Genomic DNA, 18,870 nt, shown 5'->3' on the forward strand with positions numbered 1-18,870 from the left:
CAGTGTTCTTGATTAACACCAGATCTGCAATATCCTGATCAAGATTAAGCAGGTACTAAAAGAAACCAGTACAAATTTAATACAAAAACAAAGCCAGGTTATTGCCAGTATGTGCAATAGCACTCCCTAAAGCTGTAGACAAAAACACCCTGGTGCTACAGCTGGACACTTATTGCAATGCCCCAAATAGCGCTAACATTGAATAAATGCTGGTAGTGGAGCTGAAACGGGTTTATCAAAGTATTATTGCTTGGAAAGTAGGCTCAAGACAAATACAGTTTCACGACAGTATAAATACTACTATTGGTGTACTGGGTCAGAGTATCAAAAGATCGCACTTTTTGTTTGCAGAACAAAACTGTCGTGTTGCTTTAATGGTGGATTGTTGTCTTGTGTGGCGTGACGTGTTTGGGGCGGAGTGATGACGTTGATCGTAAAGAAACGAGCGTGCTGGAGGCTGGACTGCAGAATGAAAGTTGTCGAGAAGGAAAGAGGAGCATACTGATCAGACTTTACTCTCAACCGAGCCCATCGGCGAATTTACGACTCTTTCAGACACAGAAACAGCACGGATCTGAATACAGACCACAGAGCAGAGGTCAGTCTCACTCACTACAAAGGCAGGTTCTGTAGACAGGTTGGGCTGCAGGGATATAGTTTGTCTGATTTTTCTGTAACCATTCAAGTGGACTGGATAGACAGTTAGAGATAGCTGATGTTCTGTAATTAGTAGTTGTGTTGGTGTACGTCTTATTTGACTGTGGTATGATAGATGTGGTCTGAAAAGAACACGGATGTAGTTGAACACTCGGTAGGAAAGTAGAGCTAACCGGCCTTCTTAGTAAATGATCTAACCAATCTCTTTAACAGCCTCCTGATTTCAGCTGGATTTGGATCATGGATTTCAGCTCTGTACTAAAAAACTGATCTGGGTCGCGGTTATGTCGGCTGTCATGGCAGAGTCCCGACATGCTGTTAGGTTACGAGGTAAATAGATGTGTACGCACTGTAAACACATGACTAACTGCCTGAAAGTGGTGCGATGTCGCGAAATCACAGCTCAAAGACATTGTACGTCTGTTTTTTTTTCCCCACACTTCACAGAAGATTAGCTTCATCTCTGTTACTAGTGATAAGTAGAAACGCAAAAAAAAAAATTATTTGAACACGTGAATCGATACACGAGATGCACGAAATGCCATGTTTGGGCTTTTAGAAACGGCTTCTAATTGTACTTCCATTGATTTCTTGAAAAATCGCACATTTTTAGGACCGCACATGAGTTCTCAGGAGCCTACATAGTGAAAAAATGGCAAATATACTATTTCGGTGGTTTAACACAGTGCTTAATTGAGCAGTGTCTCCGGGTGAACTAAGGTAATATTAAAGCGCAGTATAAACCCAATAACATTCTCAACGCGTTTGAACCCCAATAGTTTTTTTCTCTCTCTATCAAGAGCGGGGATACAATCTCCTCAGTGGCCTGGTCAGGAATGAATTAGAGGCAGAGTTGAGGAAATGGACTGACTGTAATGCCGGTGTGTTCCTATATACACTCCTGTGTTGGGTTGGATGGCAGGCAGCAGCGGCGACGGCGCGGATTTATGATGCAATAACGCTGCCGTAAAAAAAAAATCAACATTTATTAGTATTATTAATATATTATTAGTATAACGTGTGGTTAGGATGCGGCGCGCTCACCGCTGCAGGAACCAACCCCAGACACAGTGCCGGTCCCAAGCCCGGATAAATTGGGGAGGGTTGCGTTAGGAAGGGCATCCAGCGTAAAAAAAAAATAATAAAACGTGCCAAATCATGTGCGGAGGATCCGCTGTGGCGACCCCTAACGGGAGAAGCCGAAAGAAAGTTTTTTATTAGTATAACGTGTTAACAATACGACAAACTTGGCACAATGTCATAAAATCATATCCACTCAAACGTTTTCGCCTCCTACATTAAAACAGCAGTTGCTGGTTACTAGCATTCATACAGGAAATAAAGAGGGAAAGTGCTTGATTCTGATTGGTTAATCCCGTTTCTCAGTATAACCACTAGTAGCCAATAAAATGCGATGACACCACACGAGGAACGCGATCATTTGACATTTAAAGTTGTTAAGTATATTTGGATGACATCATGACCCTGTAGACCTTTGGATGAGCATCAACCTTAGAGCAGTTAACAGCACAAATCATTGCCATTTCCTGTATAATGTGTGCTGTGTGTGTATAATGTTAACCACCTGTGCTTTTAACTTTAACAAGCCATTGATAATAATGATTGATAGGTAACATGCTAAGCTGTGGCCTGAGGTGCCACAACAAAGCACTTACACAAACGAGAGACATGCAGCTTTTCGCAATGTTAGTTTAGCATTTTCTCCGTCTAACCCGAACACTGTGCTGTGACCCAGATGCATGTCTGAGGGGTGTTTTGTGAGTTTGATTGTGTATATATAGGTATGTGTGTGTTGTGCGTTTGTGACCTCAGTTAGTGGTTTTGGAATAGTGTGACGTTCTCCTATCAATTCCAGTGTCACCAAATATTTTAATGGGAAAGGTGCTGCAATAATTGGCAGATGATGTGTTAGATAAACTGCATATAATTCGAATCAACTGCATGTCAAAAACTTTCACATGAAGAAGTTAGAGATATACTGAATAGGATAGTGTTGTCAGGTAAAAATAACAAATGAGTGATTGGGAACAGTGGTGTTTAGTGATTGGTCATTGGGAACAAAGGCTGGTACAAGGACAACTGACTGACTACACTGGCGATGAATTGACTGAACCTACTCTCTCATACAACTGGTGTAACAAGCAGCTGTGTTGAGAGCTGGAGCATCGTTGTCAGTGCAGGACTGACAACAGTGTGGGATTAAAAAGTCAGAAGATTTTGTCACCAGGCTTGTCAAAGTTGTTAAATAATTTAATACTTGGCATAACGGAGACCATACAGGTAACAAAAATAATATAGTGAAGTTTAGAAAAGTAATCTAATCATTGGTTGATTATGGCCCATGTGGGGTTTAATGCAGAATCTGAAACACTGGTCGTGTCGTTTATTAGTCACAACAGCAATGAAACTTCTAGGTATCAGTGTGCACATTTGAAGACTTCACATCATTTCTCTTTTGTTTTTTGTTGTTTTTTTATCCAGAGGTTTTAGTCTTTATTTTTGACTTGTAAAATTAGTGATGACAAAACGACAAATACTCTGCATCATTTAAGTGAATACAGTGACCCTATGTGACATTTTTCATTTCCAATACAATACTAAGAATGTCACGGTAAGCATGCTAATTCTTTTAAACTTCTGTTGCCAAGTGATTTGCAGCATAAGATACATGATTACACCTGTATAAAATGTGCATCATCAGTTTTTGCAGTATTTTTGCCTTCTGAGTGTGCGCACACACACAGACCCACACCCACAGAGTGCAGGGCAGCAGAGGGAGCTCTATATCGCTTGCTACAGTGTGGAGTCCTTCACATTTGTTATGGGATCTGAACAAAGAGAACTGGTGCTTCACTTAGATACACTCACTATTCATGCTGCACATGTACACAAGGCACATTTTGCACTTGTGAAAGTGTGTATATGCTTTCAGCTTTCACACAAAACACACCAACCTTTACTTTCAGTTTAGAAACTGGTTGTGGGAATGCATTGACTCATTTTTATAAAAGCAGCACATGCTTTTTGTATTCTTTTCTGTTGCAGTGTGGAGTTGCTTTTGTCTCCATTCTTCATGACATCATTATTATTTTTTATTATTGCAGTTATGTGTGTGGAGAGACAGCGGATGTCTTGATTTTTTTCTCACAGACTTAACAGTTTCTGAATTTATACATGCCTATTAAGCTGCAGCCTGCATAATCCAGTCGTTGACATTGAAGCCTTTCATGAACAAATAATCACCCAGAATTGTTATGATCCACAAAAACCCACATGGGCTCTGCCACAGAACATGGAGAAGTCAAAGTCCCTGTAAGGTTATATATAGCAAGCCAGTTGTCTAACCTCAGCCTCGTATTGTGGTTTCATGGCCACTATTTATCTAAATGAGTACCGCAAGCTAAGCTAATCTTTACTGTCATTACTGCTATAACTGTTGCTCAGGATCTGGACTGCATGTAGTTTCTCTCCAGACCTGCTGTTAGAAACAGAGGCACTGATTTGTTATTGTCATGTGTGCATTACAAACACAGGCTTTAAAATGTGGTTGCACATTTTATAGTAGGTTCCCTGTCCAGGGGTGTGGCCAAAAATATGGTACAGGGTGGCAGAGACGCCAACCTTGAAATAAGCCTGGGCCATCCAAAATCCATTGCTCATATGCAATTGATAATAAATGAATAATGATCATTAGGTTATTAGGTTAACTAAATGATCATTAGGTTATGAATGCTAACATTTAATGTTATTAAATTATTAATTATTATTAAATAAAGTTATTGAAGATCATAATATCTTGTAAATATTAGGATCTTTAGAATGACTATGAAATGTATGGTGGAATGCCAATATAAACAACAGAGGCAATGCCATCAGGTTCTGTCATCAGCAGGCCTTAAGTCATATGCTCTGTGTTGCCACACTGAAACCACACTCTCACCTTGAAATTCCTACTAGTTCATTGGGTGTAGCTTCTCAATTGATGACCCTGTTTGCTTTCCACTTGTCTTCCATGTCAAATGCACAAGGTCAAAATAATGCCATTCTGACCTGCCGAATTACTGTTTAGGAGATAAGTCCAATAATTAATTAGCTTCATACCAAATCGACAGATAAAGTGTGCAGTGTTTGCTAATGATGTGCACTGGATAATGATGAATAATAATGTCATTATGATCAGTATGAATCAAAGAGACAGTCTTGTCTTCAACATGTTCGCATGGTTTACCTAGGATTGTTTCGAAGTTTATCATAATGATTGTTGTAGTGGCTTGTAACATTTTTGCCTGATTAGCTGCAGAAGTCACATGACCATATGATGTATATAGAAATACGAGTGCTAGGAGCTCAGCAGCTTACTTAAGATCCCTGGCAGCAAGTTTGTTTTAATGTTGTCAGTTTAATGGTTTTGCAATTTGAACACTTTTTGTACTTGGTTTGGTTTGGTTGTGGGCTGGTGCAACCTGTAGCAAGGGCCTCCTGTAGTGTATTTAATACTGAAGAAAACGTGCAGAAGTTCATTCCTCACAGGGTATTACTGATTAAAGTAGGACTGTACATGTACTTCTTTATATTTAAGTCACTTGCTGCTATTCTTCATTGAGGCTAAATGCAAATATACACGTCTTTACACTGACACTATAATAATTCAGATTTTCTCTATAATAATTTTTCTGGATTGCAGGTGGAGAGTGTGCAAAACCCTGCTCATGGATGAAGATGATGATGATGTGTTTGGGGCTGTCTCACACTGCTGGCCTTCCTCCAGCACAGGGATAAAGCAGGAGGACCAAAGCACGCAGACCCCAGGGAGCCAAGTGGCACGTATAAATGGCATGCTGCCCTGTGGTGTGGATGAGGAGCCCAGACGCCTCTTCTACGGTAAAACCATAGGCTCATAAAAATTAGATGGAGGCAAAGTAAGAGATGATGGTAGAGACAAAGGGAGAAGGGCAAAATCTAGAACTGTCTGGCAAGAATTAAAAATTGTTTTATTAAACGAACTTTGAAAAAAGTGGTTTATTACAGTTTGTCCTCACACTGACAAAACATTTATAGTTTATTTAACATTACAGGTAACTATTAAATTCCCTATTTTAGCCTTGAGGCGATTGGTCATGTACCAGTTTCTCTTATGCTAAATAAAGTATGCCGAAACTAAACTAAAGATTCCAGCACCTGTGAGAGCAATCTATGTGTCTCTTGTCCTCTCAGCTCCCTTCCCTGTGGCGTCTGATTGTCTTGGCCTCTTCAGCTTTTATTACTTGTGTGTGTGTACTTAGTCGCTTTGCAATTCAAATGAGTGCACGCAAGGATTGTTCTGCTGGCTGTGGGCCCAGTAGTGGACACCAAGGGAGCTACAACCTCACTGCACTGTTTCATTTATTTATATTTGCATTCTTACTATTATTATTATTGTTGTTGTTGTTGTTGTTATTGTTATCTTTATTATTTCTTCTAGCTTCATGTATCAGATTACAGCTTGAGCTGTCTCCCATTTAAAATGCAGAACTGATAAATCAGCTTTGGCTTCCACAGCATCTTCTATTTGACTTCTCTGGATGTCAGCGTCAAATCGATTATGACTCATGTTTTCTTGTGTTGTATTTCCTGTTCTTTTATGTGTATGTAAAAATGTTTCATTTTCACAATTTGTCATTTTATAGTTTATCTTTAAAACCGAAGAGCCTGAAGAGTAGAAACCACAACAAACAGGAAATTTGATTTCTGGAGTCTGATTTATTGGTGCCTTAAGCACACACTACTGCAAAGATAACAATCTGGTCAGTGCAGTTTTTTTAATTCTTGCAACTTTCTTGTACATAGGCCTAGTTGTTTAGTTTCTGAGGTTAGATAGACACTAGATGTCAGATCTCTTGTGATGCTGTTATAGCAGTAGCAGGTCTGTTTGTCAGTATTATGTGGTCTGCTCTTAGGTGAGGGGTGCAGCTTTTGGTGTGAATTTAACCCTTGTGGTTTTGCCCTCTCACTAGGTAGTGCAGGATTACTATTGCTGACGTCGTCTGCCCGTTCTGACCACATCGAGAACGCCATGCTTCCTGAGAATCAACCTCGCCGACGGCAAGCGCACAGCGTGGAGGTTCAGATTGGCCAGAAACTCCAGATGATTGGCGATCAATTCTATCAAGAGCACATGCTGGTGAGTTAACATCACACTCCCTGTTTATGGCATAGCAATACATCACAACTGTTCTCAGTGCATGTGGATAATATTTTCAAAATAAAAATACTGCTATATTATTGCTATATCAAATACTGCAGCTAACTAGTTGAATGGTTATAGTAAAGCACCCACCTCCTGACCCCTTTTAGGATCATAAAATATCATGTTAGTGATAATGATCATTCCTACATGTGCATAGATAAGCAGAGCATCACACATCTTATCTTTATTCCAGCTCAAAAGGTTAGTGGTGATGATATCAGTAGCTTTGAACAGCTAAAACCACTTAATGTCATGTCACACACACACACACACACACACACACACACTCACAGTGTAGTGGATAATCAGAATGTCATAACCTTTTATATAAAGAGTTCGTTGCACGACTAAGTAACTTTTTATCTTTAATGTTTGATATATTTTTCAGAATTAAATCCTGATTGATACTTTTCCTAAACTTTGTCATGGACTTCTTACTTTTCAGGAGACTTTAATATTGTATGTGTCTTCCTTCCAGGTGAATTCCTTCCAGCTAATTATGTTACTTCTGCTGGTTACTGTTTACACCAGAACAAATTCAGGGGTTTAACAGTAATAAGATGGGGATGAGTACTTGTATTACAGGTTATATTGTGTAGATTCATGACAGTTCAGTCGTGACTAAAGTCTAACACTAAAGCTTCAGTGCAGTTTGCACAGTGGAATATCCTGTCAAGCATTCTCTCTCTCTCAGGAGCTATCTCTCTTTGTCTCTTATTTATTAATATTTCTTACCATGGTAAAGCTCAGCTCACACTATCCTTCTAGCTTCCTGTTTATAGTTCTCTTTTCCTTGCGTGTGTGTGTGTGTGTGTGTGTGTGTGTATGTATGTGTGTGTGTGTGTGTGTCTTCATTTCTGTGTGTATGCCTGTAACTCACTGTGTGCGTGTCTGTCAGTCATTGTGTGGTGGGTTTGTTAGGATCAGCTCAGACTCTTAGACTTAGACATACTTTATTGATCCTGTGAGGGAAATTATTGTGTTACAGCAGCAGCAGGTTACACAAACAGTCGTGGGAGTTGGTGGGGGTCGTGGGATGTAATTAAATAACTGTAACTTATATAAATAAATACAATATTGACAGATGTTGCTACATAAAAAACAGAGTGCAACAATCAATTTGAAAAGAAAGACAGAAAAAACATATAAAGTTGATAAGTTCCAATTAACATCTATTACATAAAGGTGAGTCATTGTACAGTGCAATGGTATACAGTAGGAATGATTTTCTAAACCATTCTTTGTGACAGCGAAGCTGAATCAGTCAACTCTGGTCGGTTTGTGTAACTGTGGATGTGCACAATCTGGCCATGAATAATGTCTCTTTGTTCAGATTAATGCTACATTGTTGGATCAGTGTCCCGCATACTACATAAAGAGTGTGTTTACACTCACTGGCGGTGTGGAAGTATGTTAGGAAATGTGCAGAATATCACGAAACCGTCAGCTGGCAGTTTTTAATTTGTTTTCTATTACGCCCATTCTATTACATGATTAAGGTCTTAAACTTCATAAACCTCCCACTCTCTCACTTTTTCTTTCTTTCTTTCTTTCTTTCTCTCTCTCTCTCTCTCTCTCTCTCTCTCTCTCTCTCTCTCTCTCTCTCTCTCTCTCTCTTTCCTCAGTCACTCACTCTCTGTCTCTCTCTCTCTTTCACACACACACACACACACACACACACACACACACACACACACACACAAATGAATAGGGAAGAGGTGAGAATGTGAGGTAGACAGAATGGTGTGCCAGGGCCTGGTTTGAGAATATGTGATTGCTGAGACTCCAGCAGAGTCTTGCTTGGCATTGAAAGCTCACGAGTTAGCTAAATGTGCCACGCTCACACTTGCGTACATACTAACACACACCTTTTTAGAAATGAGGAGCCATGAGTCAGTGATACTGCGGCTTGGTGCCAAGTGTGTGTTCTTAGTGATGATAAGCTACTATTTTAACTTCAGCTCACCACGTTGCTTGATGTTGATGTTTTAAGCCTGTTTTTCAGGATGCTCTGCTCTCTGTTGTGTAGAAGACACTGTGCTCGGTCTCATCTCTCCAAAGAGCGATGATTTTACGCTTGCATTTATATCTAAAACTGGGACAAGCACTTTTTTGGGGTTGTATTGCCAAAATTTTTTTTTGTACGGGAACAGTAGATGTGTACAAGCCCATATGAGGGTAAATATATAGAGGGCATGAAGTAGAGAGTTAAAATGTAGTTGTAACTGAGCCTCGGCTCACCTAATTGACTTGAGAGGCCATGCAGGAGCCCAGAGATTATGAGCCGCGCTCTCTCGGGCCACTTTACACCGCTTTACACCAAGTTGATGACTGATCCCAAAGAAACCTGAACCCAAATCTATTAGCCTGCATTTAGTGAGTGAGTAAATGTGTGTGTGTGTGTGTGTGTGCGCACATGTGCGCATGCTTTTCTCCCCCCCTCCACTTCCTACTCTTATACTCAATTGTGTAATTTACTCCTTAATGTGAAAGTACGGAGACTGCCTCAGGTTGTAGTCTTTATCTATTTTTTCTTTCTTGTTTGCTTTTCCGTTCTGCACCGCTGACCTTATTTGTGCCTCGTCTACACGTCATCTCTTAAGCTGTCAAGTAAATATATAAAATGCAGACATAACATTTTGACACAATCGAAGTTTTTCAGTTTTCAATTCATGTTGATATATTGGTCTTTTAAAACATCCCCAGGGCTAACTTCAAATATTTATTAGTATATTTTTAACTTTGTTATTATTTCTTATGCCTTCTGCTTCATGTTCACTGTGCAACAGTCAGGAGCTGTATGTTTTCTTTTGAGTACCTGCTATTTGATCATTTTAAGATTCTTTCTAGCAATGAGAACTCGGTCGGTTATGCAGCATAACACCCCCCTTATCTGAGTGTGTTATTATTTTTTATAACCACAGATTCTGTTGGTCATGTGCCATTCCTTACATGGTTAAAAGATTCAGTTTGTCTTTTTTTTTTTTTAGTCAAGGTTTCTTCCTTTTGTCCTCTCGGAGCATTTTTTTCACTCTGTTGTCAGTAGGGTTGCAACTAATGATTATTTTGATAAACGATTAATTGGAAGAACACGATACAATAGCACCTTATTTAAACTATATTTATATATACTATATTTTCACATGATAAGGATTATACAGTTTTTGCTTACCATGCTTCGCCTTCATCGTGACACAAGTGTGTTTTCTATTCACTCGCTTTGCATAACTTCCAGGTACAGTTTTCCTTGTTGCTGTTAATTTTAAATGCTCCCATGCCTTGGATGACTCGGAATGCACACTTGGTCCTGCTGTACTTTTCACGGGTGGCTGTGTTATCTTACCGCCACGCTAACCCGTAGCTTGAGCAGTCCAATAAATCGATAACGGCATTCGTTGACAACGAATTTCATTATCGATTATTATCGATTAGTTGTTGCAGCCCTAGTTGCCAGTTCTGGATTGTTCATTAAGGGTCTCAATCTTCATTCAGATTTCGGGAAACCTGCTTTGTGACCTTTGTTAAGAGTTCCTTCTTAACTTTTTCCACTTGAAGGTTCTGGAAACTTTTTTTTTTTTTTTTTTACAAATAGACCAAACTTGATATTTTTCTTCTCAAGTATTCCCTTTGGTCGACCTGCAGAGAGAGAAAAGAAAATAAGTGCAAATGGACTTCTCTGTACTGCCATATGGCATGATGGGAATCCATAGGGGACAGAGACTTTACATTTCATACCCTAAAGTCTCGACCGTGCTCATTTATCACCAGGAGCGTTCGCTTATCAGCCCCTCGTCTTGAGATTTGACGCCAGCAGTGACACTTCAGTTTCTAATGAGTCAGACATGACAAAGAGTAGTCTGTTATTCCCACGAGCCCCCTGATGAGCAGTTAGTGCAGCGCCGGCGGGCTGCTCAGCCTAAAACGAAGCGGCTGTAGAGAGTCAGATAGGAACGGTCGCTGCTGACAGATAAATTGCTGCTCTTGACAGGTTTGCGATGGAACCCCGAGGCAGTTGGAGGGATTATCTGTGCAGGGCAATGTTTCCAGGAGCTTTCCTTGTGGGCCGTTATTATGTTTTTTCCATTATTATTTGTGTTATTTTTTCGAGGGCTCTTTGTCAGGATTTTAATACCTAGAGTTCCATAGAGAAGATACGTGCATGTGCGTTAGGTTTCAGAAACTACTTCCTGTGTGTGTGTGTGTGTGTGTGTGTGTGTGTGTGTGTGTGTGTGTGTGTGTGTGTGTGTGTGTGTGTGTGTGTGTGTGAGAGAGAGAGAGAGAGAGAGAGAGAGAGAGAGAGAGAGAGAAAGCAGGTACTTCTGTTTACTAGCACTCCAGAGAAAAGGGGATGTTTTTTAAGAGACAGGCTTCCTGTCTGCCAGTTTGTTTAAAAGCTGTGCAGCACTTCTGAAGGGACCAAAAGCAACAGTTGGGGGAAAACAGTTTGGGGGGAAAAAACAATAACAAGGCTGCTGCAACCAGTTTACCAAAAATGTAAAGAGAAATGTAATTTGCCAGCCATTCATTTGCCAGCCAGACAGGTATTGATGTAGGGTGAAGTGGCCTGGGGTGCAGTCAGCATTTCAGTTCATCCTAAAAAGGTGTTCTCTAGGGTTAAGTTCAGAGCTCTGTAGCAGGCCACTTACGGTCATCAAGTCCAACCCATGTAAAGCACATCTTTCTGGAGTCGACATTGTGCACAGGGGCATTGTCATGCTGGAACAGGTTTGAGTCTCCTACTTCAAGTGAAGGGAAAATTGAATGCTACCACATTAAAAAAATTACTATTTTACACAGTAAAATTACTGTGTCCTAGTAGTTTTGTCCATATTGTGTATGTGTAGTGTTTGGGGTGAGCTGTAGATAGTTGTAGGGGATCTGCACATCAATATTATTATTATTTTTATTTTGTATTTTTTTCAGCACCAGGTGTCCAACTGTCAGATTCTGTTATGGATAGCTCCGTGATTTATAAAGTGCAGACAAGGTCTCCAGTGGGTCTGGTGACATTTACTGTGTGTAATGTACATGTATGTGTTTATTGCTGCTGTTTTGATAAGCAGAGACTCTTGGGAGCTCTGCAGCTGATGGTGAGCCTGCACGCACGGCTGATAGGAAGCCCGCAGAAGTGACGGGTGACGTCTGCCTCAACTCTATTGCTTATCTCTGGTTAAATTTAGCCTTTGACTCATTTTGACAGTTAGTCATGTGGTACAGAGTCTCTTACACTCACACACACACACACACACACACACACACACACACACACACACACACACACACACACACACACAAACACACCCACACACACAGACATTGCGTGCCACTATGTTTTGGGTGGGAAATTGTGTGTCTGCTTTGAAAGGTCATTCTTAAAGACTTTTTGCTTTCTCAGTAACATTGTGTTGTCAGTTCTGAGGCATAAAGCATGAGTCTGCTGTAATGCAGTTTTGGCTGATGTAGCCTGTTAAACACTTTTACTTGCAAAGCTGTTCTCTAAAATCATTCTAAGACTTGGATGAAGTCAGGGTGTGTTGTGCTTATGATTGCACGATGACTAGGTGTAAGGGTGCTTTCACACTTATTTTCCCCATTCAGTTGTCAGTGAAAGGTTTTTTTTGGTCACAGTTGAGTGCTTCTAAACCAAAATCTTTTGTAAAAGTGCAGACTGAGATCATGTTTTTTCTTTTATTTTATAATGTTTGGGGGGGCTTAGCTGTTAGTGACCGAAGTTAGGGGATTTACTACGTGAATGAAAATGTATTTCTTTATTCATAATAGCAGCTTTATCCTGGTCAGGGTCACTGTGGATTCAAAATCAACAAATTGACTGCCAGGTCATTGGATAACATTTATTCAGGTCTTGGGGTGATTCATACAGACAATACACCTACAAGTATGTTTTTTGGGATGTATGAGGAAACCGGGAAACCCAGAGGAGACACCAGGCAGATGCAGGGAAAACATGGACAGAAAATAACTTGAATTTAGGGATTTTAATCCTGGACCTTGGAGCTCCATAAATGAGTAAAATCTGAATCTTGGTCAAAGCAGATACTGCTTGAGGTGATTTGAAGCATGTTATGAAGCTGAACAGAGCCTGATGTTACTTCCTGTTACGGTTCGAGCATGTAAACTGATCTACAAGGACAAAGGAAGAGTGGCACTTGCACAACATAATGCAATTCCTGCTGCGATCTGTGTGAGTCACTGCTAGTCGTTATCTCATAACAAAAAGGCCGATAAGAGTTCTCCTACACAGGCTGAAGTCTGTGTTTATTTGTTCTAGTCAAATCCTTCAATGTCCATGATAAAGTATTTATAATTATTGGATTTAAATGTCAATGTAAAGCAAATCCATGTTGTGAATATACACAAAAAAATTTGTACAAAATTATTATACACAAAATAGGGATTCCATGGTATCCACCTCTATTTTCAGTGAAACCCCCAAACCAGGATTCTCATAATTTATTACATGTAGTTTAACTGCAATTGAAATGTCACATGGCTTCTATATGTATAAAACATTTGATAACTAGAACTTGACTTTTTAAACTCCGTCTAACCCTGCATTCACACCAGCACTGATAATTTGCCCATGTTGTTTGTGGTCTTCTATAGCAACCGCTATTGCTGTCACTTGTGGGTGTGTACTGTCTGTGTTTTTCTCTATATGAGCGTACGTACACTTCATTGTAAAATATATACACGTTACTGCATTTTAAAGTATTAGCTTTGTGTAAAATTTTATATTGTACTTACATGGCCATGTCTTTTTTTTAATAAATGTGGTTGAGTAGGGATTAATTTTAGGTACCTCTTTTATATAGGATCAAATTAACTGTTGCTGGTCTTTCTGTTTTGCCAGAACTGTGGCTTAATATTGCACACATTTCACAAGCAGCCAGGCCTGTCATGCTGAGTGGAGCAAAGTGTTTGTGTGTATCTAAATATGCGTATGTCCAGAGCACTTTAATCCCATTCACTGCAATTTTTGTATTGTGCCTAAACCCTGATTGTGTTATCCTCTAAATCTCTTCAGATCGACTGGACTCAGTTCCACAGAGAGTCTTGAGTGAGATTAAGCCATGCATGATTTACAGCTTAACTGTGATATTTAACTATGCCACCGTTTCAGGTGACTGCAGTATCACGTATACTGTGTTAAGACCCTGATCAAGTGTTATCTGTGTAAATTACTGTAATTTACGCTTTAGCAAAGAAGACGAAAGGAGTTTCTGATACGGAATAAATATTATGTTTACAGTACAGGATTATTATAATCCTGTATCATTATAATATGCCGAATAGTTATTTTTGAAGAAAAATCTTGTGCCACCACTTAAGATGTGTTCACTTCTGATAGTCACGCGTGTCTGGATCATGCCACGTTTTTGTGTCATATAGACAGTCAGACAGACTGCCTCTGTTGTGGAAACATCAGTAGGGTTCCGGCGTCTGGTTTTGTACTCACACGCTTTGCCTGCTGCCCCCATCTCACCCTGCCTGCATGATATGACCCAAATAATGTAACGTGTGTAATCCAGATTGGATCCAGCCCTGACTTCCTGTCTCTTTTTGTTTATTTTCAGCAACACCGAAACCAAAGGAACCAGTGGCCATTTTGGTTGCGTTTAGCCTCAGCGCTGTACGCTATACTTTTTGAAGGCGAGCCAGCGGTGCACAGGAGGAGACCGGAGGATCGCAGGTGAGAAGGATGCCGTGACAAGATCCGCCACCTCCGCTTAATGGCACTGTTCGACTTTCAACACGGGTTTTTAGGGGAGAAAATGAGAAGGAGGGCAATCTCTGCGGGACGGGGACCTCCTTTTTCCCACCTCAATAAGATGCCATGGTGTTCATAAGATTATTTTCATATAAGACTTGTTGAGATGTTTTGTACAATATTTTCTGTCTTTTCGAATTTCGCTTGCACTTCCTCATGTCTACATTTTGAACAACTTCCGCCCTGGGAATGCCTTATCATCTCCAGCCACTGCATAAAAACTGAATACTGAATGTGGACTATAGAAGAGAAGGCGGTGGTTTGGAAGGGTGTTTTGTTTTGTTTTGTTTTGTTTTTTTTCTTCCCTAAATTTCTTCCAGGACATCAATCAGCCCGACTTATCTTCAAAGAGTTTTGCACCTCAGTATATCTCTGTAGAGATTCATTATAATTATCATTTTTTTAACTTTGTTTTTGCTATTTTTCCCCATAGCTATTAATAGGAAGTAGACAGGCCTCTAATACTTGAAGTTAGTTTTTCTCATTGATTGTCAATAATCAGCAAGGGAGATCACCAAATAATTTGATGCATGGAGGCAATGTGTCATCTCCATTTAAGACTGAAGAACAAGATTACAGTGCCTAGAATTGTAAAAAAAATTTTGTTGTTGTTGTTTTTTTTTTTTTACTCAAACCACCTTCCACAAATCTTGAGTGAAGGTTTCAGTAACCATGATTGCTTAGAGGCCTGTTTTTTCCCTCCTGGTGTTTTACAAGGAAATTCACTGTGGGTATTAGTACACAAGTTTAACACCAAAAAAAACCTCAGTTCTGATTCTCACCACATGCATTCAGGTTGATATAAAAGAAAAAAAAATTCACTGAATTTCTACTGAACGTTTTATTTACCACTGGTCCTCGTGGTTGGCTGTTGAACATCCTTGTAGCCACTTGTTTTTCTCAGCCACAGAGCAATACTGTGTCTGTGTGAAGTGACTGCATTTTTCCTCTCAGGATACTCTGGTGTTTTTATCTTACAGAATTTCAAGTTGTGATTGTGCTTTTTATACCGTTCAGTTTAAATGGGTTAAATGGGGTTTTTTGTTTATTTTTTTTATAACCACTACTTTTTGCTTGTTTTAGATAAGGATGCTCCTCTGTAAATTGTTCGTAAAACTGTAATTGCCTTGTTTGAAGACACTGATGGATTTTTAATGCTGTTTTTTGCTTGTAGAGCTTTTCTTTTTACATGTTATTTTATTTTAATTTTATTTTAAAGGAGTGATTGTATATTTTGTGAAATTTGGTTTTTAATTTCCAACTGTAAAGTAGCTTTTTTTTGTTGTTACATATAAAACTGTAGTTACATATGGATACATTAACATCAGATGCAGAATATCATTAAATGTGATATGAAGGACCTAGGATAATTTAGAACTGATAGCATGTTAGAGTGTGCTAGTTTCACAAGAAATGGCTTTAATTATATTAACAGTAGTCCTACGATTACACAGGTACACAGAAATGGTACACAGTACAAAAAACACCTCTAGTTCTCATCAACAGTTTTGCCAGCTGTGGAAGTGAGCAAATGAGTAAGTGTGGGGCACAGGCTACTTCAAGCATGGTGAATGTCCAAAGAAATGCTAACCGTTGTTTCCTGCAGATCGTGAACGCTGAGCCAGTGACTGTAGCCCTCACAACTCTGTAGCTACCTTTCTCACTTCATCTAGTCTCCATCCATATATACATTCACTCCTTAACCTTTTGCGTTTGCTTCTTTTATTTGTAATTTAAATTGTTGGGGGGTTTTTTGTCCTTTTTATTTATTTCTTTGTATATTGATTCATTGCTACTGTATAGGTTGTGTGCAATTTCTTTTGTGTTTCTTGCCACTTTTGTTTTAATCCTGGATGTGTCTATGTTTTGTCTTCTTCCTCACCCTGTGGATTAAGGAGGTGAAAGGTTAGCCTTTTTTGGAGCTTGTTTCATGATGGTCATTTTCTGAATTTTTTTTAACATTACTTTTTAAATATGGCCAACTATAATCATTGTAGTCCCACAGGACTGTATTATGTTATGAACTATGAAGGGAGAGGGAGTCATTGTTTCGAAGGTCCGTTGTCCTTGGTTTTCTCTGAAGAACATGAATGATCATGGAAAAAATGGGAAAAAAGGTAACAGTACTGAATCTATTTTCCAGACTGAAGGAATCCAAAATCAGTGAAGGACAACCACTTTCAGATGGGCGACAAATTAAAGGTAAAGGAAATAGAGGCTGTTATACATTCTGGGGGATTTTGCTAACCATTTAATTTGTCACCTGTCTACCTTTTTATATTAAACTTTTTTTTCTTTTTCAAATGCCATTGAAACAGTGTACATATATATTAACAGGATTATTGGACAAAAAAGTCCCAGAGGAAAGTCTTTGCCCATGATTGAACAGTGAATGAAAATATTTGGCCACCATTCTCAATGACCTCATTTTCATGATGCTCACTGTCTCCTACCAGGTCTTGCTCAAAGTTTATATAATATAATAGTACATCTGTAAATATTTCTCAATGACGAAAACAGGGTAGGAAAGATTGATCAAGACACTGGGCCATGTTAATGAGTTAGCTCTCCATCTCCACTGTATTCACTATTTTCTTGATTTACATGCACTGGAAAATATTTAATATTTTCGTCCAATCTAATCCTTGATTTGTTGGGGTTGTTTGTTTTTCTTTCTTTTCTTTTTTTTTTTTTTTTAATAACTGTTCCAGTGTTTTGCTAAGCAGTCGCTCCTGAAATTCTCATAATCTACTTCAGGTGACAGGCACATTAGTTTTTACTTTTTATTCAAAAGCACATCATGGTATCCAGTATTAGCTTGATGAAGTGGTTTGTACAGAGCAGAAATGAGGAGCTGAGGTCTCCCTACCAATTTCAGATGTTCAAAGACTTTCAAGGTTTAAGAAAGATCTTGAGCAGGCCCGTCATTGTTAGACACCAACAGTATAATAAAAAGTATTTTGGTCTCTAAAAGTAGTTTCCAATTTCCAAAAGTAGGTGTACTGAAGGTATAATACTTTGCTTATGTGTTTGGACAAATCCAGTTTTATTTTGATCATTTGCAAGGAAACCACAAAATAAATGAGTTTTATCAATTGGCAATTGTAATGAACTACACATTTTTTTTGTATGGGTTTTTTATTGTCAGAAACCTGTTATTAAATGCAGTTATTGTAATGTTTTACAATTATGGAGATGCCTAAAAGCCTTTTAGTTCAAAAAAAAAAAAAAAAAAAAATGAAAAAAGTCTTGAGGCCCACAATTCTCTGTATACCAAGAAATAAGACCCAGCGAAAATGTAGCATTTGTTGTAAACATTGAACTGTGTGTCTTCGAGACTGTACTGTGCACTCTGGAAATTGTTCTTTTCTTATGTTTTGTTACAGTGTAGAGGTTTTAGACAATGTTATATAGTGCAATATGCTGTATATAAGAGCTTGGCTCTACAAAAAATTATTTCTGACTCTTTTTTTCATTGGTACATTTTTTCATTAAAATTGTATTAAAGCCTGGAATGCTCTGGGATGTGTTTATTATTAAATGCACACTGGTTAAACTTTTGAGTAAAATAACTTGAGGGTGTTTATTGGAGTCAAGCTGTGCTCAAGCAGAATGTATTGTTCCTAATCTCTCTCTCTCTCTCTCTCTCTCTCTCTCTCTCTCTCTCATATCCACTTGAATCGACGAGTCAAGGTCCATCCAGCTGCTTTGCTCTCCTACTGTGAGGTCATTAATTCAGTGGGCCATGCTATACTTCCTGCTCTCCCTAATGACTGCCTATCCACACACACACAACTATAAATGTTCTCGGCTAATGCACCAGTATAGACCATGCAGGAAAAGTTTGACTAGAATCAAAATAATGCTTTTTGTTAATAGACAGAGAAACAGAAATGCAGAGAAAACCCTAGCTTTATGTTATGAACACTGAGTTACCTTTAATAGTATACACTCACTCAGTCACTTAATTTAGTCATTTCCTACATCCAAGTTCGGGTTGTCATGAATAAGGAGCCTAGAATATACCCTGGATGCGCTTCACATATTCACCCACAGTTAGGCAAAAAGAGTATTCAGTACTTTAAAAAAAGATTATTACTCTGTATATGCACTTAAAATTTCAGACATAATGTCATAAATATGTACAAAAAAAACAACAAATAAAATAGACATCAAG

General features: G+C 38.9%; 1 protein-coding gene across 3 annotated transcripts; it reads left to right on the forward strand.

Annotated features, from left to right (window-relative positions):
* Positions 1-167: 167 nt before the first annotated feature.
* Positions 168-17,390, forward strand: bmf1 (BCL2 modifying factor 1). 3 transcript variants are annotated; one of them, XM_046856189.1, is made up of 6 exons: positions 168-598; positions 871-987; positions 5,363-5,559; positions 6,672-6,838; positions 14,500-14,615; positions 16,837-17,390. In XM_046856189.1, exons 3-6 carry the CDS (start codon positions 5,388-5,390, stop codon positions 16,946-16,948), a joined length of 567 nt encoding a protein of 188 aa, XP_046712145.1. In that variant the 5' UTR covers positions 168-598; positions 871-987; positions 5,363-5,387; the 3' UTR covers positions 16,949-17,390. The 3 variants fall into 3 exon arrangements, with proteins under 3 accessions (XP_046712145.1, XP_046712144.1, XP_046712146.1); XM_046856188.1 differs by lacking the exon at positions 871-987 and having other exon boundaries at positions 174-598; XM_046856190.1 differs by lacking the exon at positions 871-987 and having other exon boundaries at positions 184-598; positions 14,500-17,390.
* The last annotated feature ends 1,480 nt before the right edge of the window (positions 17,391-18,870 follow it).

This window comes from Silurus meridionalis, chromosome 8 (assembly GCF_014805685.1).
Source record: "Silurus meridionalis isolate SWU-2019-XX chromosome 8, ASM1480568v1, whole genome shotgun sequence".
NCBI classification, from domain to species: Eukaryota; Metazoa; Chordata; class Actinopteri; order Siluriformes; family Siluridae; genus Silurus; species Silurus meridionalis.

Coding starts and splice junctions, on each gene's coding strand:
- bmf1 (XM_046856189.1), top strand. CDS start 5,388: ATGGATGAAGATGATGATGATGTGTTTGGGGCTGTCTCACACTGCTGG. Junction 5,560..6,671: donor GCCCAGACGCCTCTTCTACG/GTAAAACCATAG, acceptor CCCTCTCACTAG/GTAGTGCAGGATTACTATTG. Junction 14,616..16,836: donor AGGAGACCGGAGGATCGCAG/GTGAGAAGGATG, acceptor TCTATTTTCCAG/ACTGAAGGAATCCAAAATCA.